This window comes from Tasmannia lanceolata, unplaced genomic scaffold, assembly GCF_043159265.1.
Source record: "Tasmannia lanceolata isolate RefF3 unplaced genomic scaffold, GAP_Taslan_0.1 ptg000021l, whole genome shotgun sequence".
Lineage (NCBI taxonomy): Eukaryota > Viridiplantae > Streptophyta > Magnoliopsida > Canellales > Winteraceae > Tasmannia > Tasmannia lanceolata.
The window spans coordinates 5354302-5363551 of record NW_027518698.1 but is presented as its reverse complement, the minus strand read 5'-3'; the positions used below and the strand labels follow the sequence as shown (position 1 = coordinate 5363551).

Below are 9250 nucleotides of genomic sequence, written 5' to 3'. Positions count from 1 at the left end.
GTACGGGGCAAACAAAAAGGGAATTGATATATCCGCCCCTTTTCTTACTTGGGACAGGCAGCTCCAGTCTATCAATGACTGGAGAGAGGATGATGTATCAATGACAGGAGAGGGGATGATGTACTTCACGTGTGAAGGATTCAACGGCCTGATTGCCACATGCACTGGAGCTGGCTGTCCCAGGTAAAGAAAAGGGGCGAATTCATCATTTCCCATAAAAAAAAAAAAGAATTAAAAAGTTTTAATTTACAGTATGTGGACCATCTCTCTCTCTCTCTCTTCCTAAGTATGGCATATTGTACTACATGACCAAGGACAGTACAAAGATGCTATGTAACCCAACTTCACCGCACATTATGCATAGGGCCGACGAGCTCGCTTGTAATTCAGAACTTGCAGATTTTGTTGCAATAAACATAAATGACACAATATCATCACATAACAGTGCAATTATATATTAATTCTAAGATAATGGAACTCATTTCAATTATGATAACATAAAGAATATGTTCTATTAGATACATTACCAAATCATGGATTTGTAGAGCTTACTGCGTAACAGAACCTCCTCAAAAGTTTGCACGAATGGGCATGAGGAGTTTCACATGTGTCCTTCAATTCATTCGACAAGGTCTCAACCATGTCGAACCACTGAGAAGCCTCGGAGGGGCCGCACCCTTCTGTAAATTACTCTTACACTATATGGGCGTGTTTGGCAACTACAAAAACGAATTCCATGGAATATTTTTTACCCCGTGTTAGAGGAGCATAGAGGGCCCGTGAAAGAGAGATTTGAAAGAGGGATGAGAGAGGAGAGCATGGGATAGAAAAAAATTCCTTGTTTAGAATAGGATTTTATTTTCCACATTTTCCAGCCCCATCACATGCTCTCCTCATTTACCTCAAATCTCTCTTTCTATCCTGCTTCTTTGCACTTCTCTCCCACTAGGTAAATCAGGATTCCATGATTTTTTTTTTCATGGCTACCAAACATGCCCTATACAACAAAAGAAAACGAGAATGGCAGCGCATACTGATATAGAAGGCTTGAAATTACAGGTTACTGTTCATGCTTGACGCGGGCTTTTAGGATTCCTGGAACGGGAGGTGAAGTGGGAGGCTTACCCATTCTGTTGGACATAGAAGGATGTGGTATGTGATCTTGATAGATGCCTACCCCGCTGGAACTTTCGCCTCCATTTGCAGCAGATTCATGAGCAGCAATGTTGGTCTGTAGTTCACTAAAGCTCATTGCCTTGAGAACATAAGCGTCATCGTGCAGCTCAAAAGGGGTGCTGTAGTTGGCATTCATGGAAAAAATAATGTCAGCAAAAGAGAATAAAGCACAATAATTTCAATGAGATTTGGGTCCCATGGCCTACTTTTAGAACTACGCTACCAATCTAATTGGGAAATAAAAGCATGGCATATGCATGGCATCATTAGGCCACATAACTACTGTTTAAAAACTCCTCAAGTCAATCATCGACTCGCGCAAGTCGACTTGGTTTTACCTTAGCAAAGTTCGCATCTAAGTCGGAGTTTTTCCCTACTAAGTTAATCGAAAACTCCTATGACTCGCTTGAGTTTATAAAAAGTTGACCATGTCAATAATTGGCCCACCCGAGTCAACTCCTCTTTACCTCAGCTGAGTTCTCCTCAGAGTGAGTTATAAAACATCGTATGCATACCTAAAATTGTAAGTGCGCAAATATGGGATGGGTCATGCAGATTACCTATTGAAGTCGAAGTGCACCAACTGCATATCTTCTGAAATTTCCACCTCAACAGTTGCATGTGGGCGCGTCTGTTGCTCAAATATACGGAAACAAGAGAAAGCAGAGTCACTACAGTTGCAAAGCTTCATGCATCATTATTATTAGTTTGGTAGGTAAGCTGGGTCCAGACGATGATCCATGCATCGCACATATTACGCATAAACTAAAATATGAGTCTATATAAATAAAGATTAAAATATTTACAGAAATAATGAATTTTGGTAAGGATATGCTTGGCCATTGTCATCAACATAAAACCTTAAGGCTAATCGAAATATCCACATGCATCCTATTGTATCTGCAAGGCCACTTTGCTGATACAAGTATTTTGACCTTCACAAATCACCAGAAGGATAATTACTTCCATAAACTTGTCTCATAATAATTTCACATATGATAGACACGGTGCACCAGAATTACGGTAAACTATAATGCAAGTGGTTGCCATAATTGAGGCCATATGTTACCATATGATCTAATATCTTGAAGCTCGAAGAGAAGTTATTTATTGATAAATTACAAATATAGAGATATCATTTTTTTTTTTGAAAATTGACATATTTTATTGATTTTAGAATAACAGTAGGGACCAGGAGTCCCATGCTGTATTACAGAATATAAAAGAGAACTGGACCGGGCATACCCAGAACCAGCAATAAAGCATCAAAACAAGCAATTACAGTTATGTGTCTTTTCCTTCCCTTCTTCATTCCAGTGACAATCTATCTTTTAAAACTCCACGTATGACTTTCTGCATCCAGAGACCTCTTTTTAACACAGACCGTATTAGTTCTGATCACATAACAAGAACTCAGATTTTAAAACTCTAAACTAATCACCACACCCCAGGAAATAAAATAGCAAAGCAAGACGATCCAGATGAAATCTAGTCTAAGCGAAAGGCAGTCTGTCAAGCCAAAACTTGTGGAAATTGCAGTTCCTCTGGATATAGACCAATTACGTTCTCTTTGCTATGTAATCATGGCGTTCTTCCTTGGATAATCACAAAAGCTACAAGCATTCTCCCCAAAGCTCCCCCAAATTTACACATCCAACAACCTCTTGGCAAATTTTGAAAAACTCTTCTCAACCATCTATGCCATGGCACCTGAGGCAGTCTCCCCTAAAAAATGAAAACTTCTAGATTCCCTGAATTTACACCAAATTACTGTGTAAAGGTACAAAAAGACCTAATTTGGAAGAGACTTAGGTCACCAGGGCGAAACGAGAAAGGGAACCCATTACTTGTCAAGAACCCCCTCCCCAGACTTCTTTTTAGCCTCTCTCTCTTTTTTTCTTCCAGATCTCTTGCCGCCATAACCAGGAACATTTCTTTTGTCGCCCCTAAATCCTCCTCATACCCGATCCTGAAAACGTCCCCCATTGATAGCAAATCATCAAACTCCTCCGAGAATGACCCTCGATCCCCAGATTTTCTTGAATTATTTATCACCATTTTGCCCTTACCTTTAGGGGCCGTTTGGATACGCGGATTTTAGAATCTAGCTTTTTAGTTTGAAAACAGTGTAAAAGAGGGTTCACGATCAAGCTGCTGTGTGCTGTCCTGGCAGCGTTTCTTGGATTTTAAGCAAGAAAACCAGGTTTTAGAAATCTCATGATGGGGGAGAGGTTTCTAAAACCTGGTTTTCTTACTTAAAATCCAAGAAACGCTGCCAGGACAGCATGCAGCAGCTTGATCATGAACCCTCTTTAATTTTTTTTTTAAACGATAAACCCTGTTTTATATTGTTTTCAAACTAAAAACCTGGATTCTAAAATCCACGTATCCCAACGGCCCCTTAGTGTCCACGAAAGGCCCCAAGCGCTCCCCAACTAGCTGACTTACTTCCAACCCCAGTGAATCGCGGGAGATAATAGACTCATTAACCGGGCCGGCCTGCAATTGCTCTAGGTTCCTACATCCCTCTTTTCCTCTAGTGAAATCTACGGGAGCGCCTTTCCTTCTCTAAGATTTTACTAAAAATGGGGAGTTCGAGGAGGACATGCAATTCCTTATCATTTGTCTTCTCAGATGAACTATGGCGATTCCCCTCGCTGCTTCTGGAATCAGTCCTTAGCTGAGCCCATTGCTTTTTCAGCGAGCCCAGAGAAACCTCACATGGAGTGGGGAGTTCCTTCCTTGCCAGCTTCTCGTTATAATTTAGATCTTTCAGAAGGTCTAAAGCTCTAGCTTCGAATGTAAAATCCTAAGCATTTCTTTTGTTACTAGTCTGGCTCACTTCACTTCCTCTCCTGACATGGATGGATCGGGAAATTTATCAAAGTCTTGAAGAAAATGTTGCGAATCGGATGAGTTTCCTCTTCCTAAGACTCTTTCCTAAAGATGCCTCTGAGTTTTCTTTTAAAAACAGAGAGTCCACCTCTGGTAGCTAGCAATTGTGCCTCCGGTTTAATATCTCTACGTGATATATTTCCTTTCCCAATACGTAGACGCTTCTCCTTGATGTTTTTACTCTCCTTATAGAATCTATTTTTATTTTTATAGCTTTTTTCTCTTTTGCCGACTTCAGTGTACAACTGTAAGCAAGGTCTTTTCGAAGAGCCTTCCCCTTCTCTCCACGTGCTGCTACATTTAAGGATTTCTGCATCGCTCCTTTTCCAGGCTGACCTCACTTCCCACGCACAGATGCATTTCTGCTATCTGACAATCTAGGCGGATTGTTGTCTGTTGAAACAGAAGAGGGGCTAGGCAATTCAAAATTAAAAAAAGGGACCCACCAATGGCTCCCTGCCATCACCATCACCCTCGGGATTAGCATCTGCTACCTTTTCCGGTGGGGCAGCCATCATCGGCGACGCCTTATCGGATGCCTGCATACCGGGTCCTTAAAAAAAACCGAGTTATTTTTACTACTTGATTCCCCCACCACCGACAACACCAGGCTATGAATACTATGCTTGGAAACCACCTTAACTCCCACCTAGTAAATACTGGAATCTACCCTTAGATTAATAAAAGGGAAAGATTTCCAAAGAGGTGTCATGACCAGGTTAGAAGCAAAAGCCATGCAGTGGTCATGGTTGCCATAAAGGTGGGTCTAGAGCACCTGACCCAAATGTTGACCAAGGATCTCCACGGTTGATGTGGACCACGCATGAAGGGGGATATCATAGAATCTGATCTTTATAGTTCTAGCGCTCGTGTTATATGCAGAAAACCACAGCTGAAGAGAAGATAGGTATCCACCCAGAGCATCTCCTCCCCGCGCCTGATAATAGAAGTGGCTTGGGATTACGATTCAAAGCAAAATAGGATGTCCACTGAGTTGATGGAAAAAGGTTTTGCAGATCGGGGAGGGAGACCCCAGCATCGTCTAGCCCACTCCCAGACTTCTTCCAAAAGCCATGAGCCAGACTTCAAACTCCCAATGAGGCAACTTTTAAGGTTCTTTTTCCTTTCCTCCACCAGGCTAACTAGGATATCAAGTGCCGGGTGATCATCGTGAACAGAAACCTGAGGGGGACCATCCTTAGGCCTCCAAACCATGGATAGAGCCATCTTATTCTTTGGTCCTTAGCATTTCTTACAGGCATTGTGAGAGCCAAAGTTTTTATTGTGGCACTTCGAGCACAGCCAGTCACTACCATTCGAAGGCAAACGTCGATTAAACTCAGTGGCTATGTGACCAGGGAATGTTTTGGCCCCAAACTCCAGTCTTCTCACTCTAATATCCCTGTCCTTAATGCTCCCCAAAGATCCAGAGTGGGATCTGGGAGGGTCCATTGGGGTCTGACCAGATTGTCTCCTTGTCCGAACAAGGTTAAAGACCGTCGGCAACAAATATTGAAAACCCCAAGGGATTCAAACACTTCCAATGCACGGTAACCGGACTCTATAAAATTTAAAAAATGCTCCGCTACTCGGTCAAGATTAAAACCACAATTGCAAATGAGAGTATCCGGCGGGAAACTAGGGTCAAGAGCCACCAGAGGGAGATTCCGGCGGCTTCTGAAGAAATCCCGCCACAGACTATGAAATATTGAATACAGAACATCGGTCTGAACTTTGGACTCGAAAGAGTTCTCACATACTCAGAAGCGTTCACACATCCAATATAGAAATATCATATAAAAACTTATCTTTTGAAGTTGGGCAACAAAAGGTTATTGCTAGTTTGTCTATGCGATCGTAAAATACCTACCAAGCTAAAGGGAAAGTTTTATAAGACAGCTGTGAGGCCAGCCATGTTGTACGGCTCAGAATATTGGGCCACCAAGAAGCAGCATGTGCATAAGATGAGTGTAGCTGAGATGTGAATGCTTAGATGGATGTGCGGCAAGATAAGGATAGATCGAATTAAAAATGAGGACATCCGTAAAAAGGTGGGGGTGGCACCAATTGAGGAGAAGATGAGAGAGCACTGCTTAAGATGGCATTGGCATATCCAACGTAGGCCTTTGGATGCTCCAGTGAGAAGAAGTGACTCGTGCCAAGTTGATAGAGTAAAAAGAGGTAGGGGCAGACCGAAAACAACTTGGGTAGGAACGGTGAGGAAAGACTTGAGGGCTAGGAATATAACAGAGAACATGACCTTGGATAGGATAGAATGGAAGAAATTGATCCATGTAGACGAACCCAACTAGTGTCAGGATTAGACTTAGTCAATTTGAGCCAGGTAGATCCTTTCACCTTCTTCATGAAAATTTTCTAAAGGACTCATTTAGCCAACCCCAACTAGTTTGGGACAGAGGATATATATATGGACAAGATATACAAAATTTCCCATCAAATCCAAAATAAAATTGAAAAATATCAAGGGGAATATGAAAATATCCAAAATCAATATTATAGATAGGCATGTATTTGCCAAAAAATCCTAGAATATTAGGCACCTATTGTATTCGTGTAACCCAAAAAAAAAGGATATTATCGAATATGACTAATATTTTCATCTTAACTTTTTTCTCAATCGGTGAATTATTGAAAATTTGTGATATATATATATAAAAAAAAAAAAAAAAAAAAAAAACTAACAAATTCTGAATAGTTTCCAACAATTTGCAAAAAAGTCTTTTTTTCAGAAAAGTCGGTGATTACTTGTGAATTTACTGAAAATTTGTCAAATTCTGTAACTATGTGGCTGACTACTGCTTTATTGTCATTTGCTCTAGCAATTTTGCATACCCTTCACCCCTTTTGTCCAAAACAGGCTCCCACTTCCCATTGAACAAGGTATGCAGACGGGTTGCTTAAAATGCTCTTCAATGTTGATGGATGCATCTACACCTTTCATTCCCAATATAATGGGAGAGTGAAACAACACCCAAGATTGGAAAACATCCAATTTTTAACCTCTCCAACTCCACTCGCATAAGGCTGAACCAAAAGTTGGCTCCCTTCTACCAAAATTTCACTGGGCAGACGGTCTCTTAATAGACCAAAATAACAACTCAACTTCATATTATTGACATAGTATCTTAATTCTCATTCGGACATGTTAGCTGATTTTATGTTTGACAGAATCATGTGTCACAATTTGACTCCATTTAGGACTTGAGTCCCCGTTTATACACCAAATATATGTGGAGAATGTAGTTTTCTCCAAATTGAAATCAATAATTACCCATAATTTTTAATTCTCGTTGGTTTTAAAGTATTACTGGACTAGCAAAACTGACGGTAGTACTAGAAAATAGCTAAAACACCATACCTGAACCAGAATAAAAGGTAAGGCCACTCCCCCGGAGGGTGCATTTCCTGAACGGTATAATTGCTCATTCCGCTGTATCAGATTTTGAAGACCTACGAACTTAAAAGGTGCGCGAAAATTAGCAATTGCCCACTAGTTAACCAATAAATTAACTAGATGAAGAAAATTCTGTCTTAAATCTTTTCCTGATTTAATAAAAATAGCTCCAGTAATGCCAATGAAATGAACAAACATATAGGAAAGCCAATGACGACTGGATGTACAAAATTTGAACCCAATGATGAATATAAGCAAAACACCATACCTGTTCCTCCAGTTCTTGCAAATATGCGGCTTTCTTTTCAATCCTGTTTCTCAGGCCAATATGCTCTGACTGGAAAAATAAATATTGTTTAAATGAGAATTTCATAAGGGGAGCAACATGTTAAACTTTATTCCTGTGGCTTGAACAAAAGAATGAACTATTTCATATTGGAGCTATGGCATTCACTTAGACAAAATGTTTACTGTCAGATAACAGAAGAAATGGTTTAATCAAACCTTCAACTCATGGATGTTATTCAGGCTGGTGTGAGGCAAACCCCTCCACTGTATTTCCTTTTTATCCTTTGATATAATATCCATTGCCATAAGAACATTGAGGGCATCATAGACCCTCCGCCGTATATTTTTCTCATCATACTGTTGCTGTTAAAAAAAAGTAACTCATAGAATAGTGGTCCACCTCGCCATCTCATCAGATTGACAATAAAACAGATGAATAAAAAGGAGGAATACCCATTAGGAAATCAATTTTCACAATTATAACATTTTTTACCTGGTCTGGGGAAGCCAGATTACTGCTAGGATCTGCAAATTCAGCCACTAGTTCATCTGCAACCTGAAAAAAAAAGTTTTAATAGTTGAGGGTAGGGCAGAAAATACATAACAAGAAACATATGGAAAATGGAAAAAGTCAAAACCTAGGAAGCACGTGTACTCTCCCGGGGCTCCCGCACCCGACACGTATGGGGTGCGGGTACGTCCGGGGTACGTACCCCATTTTTTTCTTAAAAAAAAAAAAAAACTAGTTTTGGTGGTTGGGTGCGTGTCGGGTGCGCACCACGCGTACCCGACACGTCCTGCTTCTTCCTGCTGCTTCTCTTTCCTCTCCTGTACTTCTCTCTACTTTCCTGTATTCGGTATTTACATGTAAACCATTTAAGTAAATGTCCATTTACTTAAGATTTACATGTAAATAACGGAATACCCCCCTTTTGGATTTATTAAAAATAGTTTCAACACCCAAATCTAAAAGGAAAAAAAGTCAACTCTCCAGTTCTAGTACAAAATTCAAAGAAAAATGCTCGGGTCAAAATTTTAACTTTCTTAACTTCCAAACGGTGGGGTATTTTTCAAATTTTAAAAATTCATAAAATCTATTTTGTCCAAACATTATTAAATCCCAAAAGTCCGGTAAAAAAAATCTCATAATTTGGTCTCTAAAAATTATTCATCTTCTCAGGCACTGGTCAACACACTGGTCAACACACTGGTGACAAACTTTTTTTTCTAATGAATGATGTATTGATGCCTCATGTTATGAAATAGGAACTTAATCACTTATGAAATGAAGAGTAATATTAGAATTTTCCATTTTGGTGATGTTATTGTTATTTGATTGCTCTACAATTTTTTTTTTTTTAATTTTTATAAATATATAATAAAATATTAAAATATATTATTATATTCGGCGTACACGAACGTACCGGCACCCGGTTTTTTTGGCAAATCACGTACCTACGTACCCGTGTCGTGTCG

The 9250-nt window shown here is 39.9% G+C and overlaps 1 protein-coding gene across 4 annotated transcripts in view; it reads right to left on the bottom strand.

Annotated features, from left to right (window-relative positions):
* Positions 1 to 434: 434 nt before the first annotated feature.
* Positions 435 to 9250, bottom strand: part of LOC143855435 (transcription factor-like protein DPB) — a 79483-nt gene continuing 70667 nt past the window's right edge. For 2 of the 4 annotated variants that reach the window (XM_077365555.1, XM_077365557.1), the window contains 6 exons: positions 8268 to 8330; positions 7991 to 8137; positions 7755 to 7823; positions 7451 to 7549; positions 1737 to 1813; positions 435 to 1295 (listed from right to left, as the gene is read on the bottom strand). In XM_077365555.1, coding sequence (XP_077221670.1) covers positions 1061 to 1295; positions 1737 to 1813; positions 7451 to 7549; positions 7755 to 7823; positions 7991 to 8137; positions 8268 to 8330 — 690 coding nt within the window. In that variant the 3' untranslated portion in view covers positions 435 to 1060. The remainder of the gene's footprint in view (positions 1296 to 1736; positions 1814 to 7450; positions 7550 to 7754; positions 7824 to 7990; positions 8138 to 8267; positions 8331 to 9250) is intronic. The other 2 variants (XM_077365556.1, XM_077365558.1) reach the window with 1 other exon arrangement.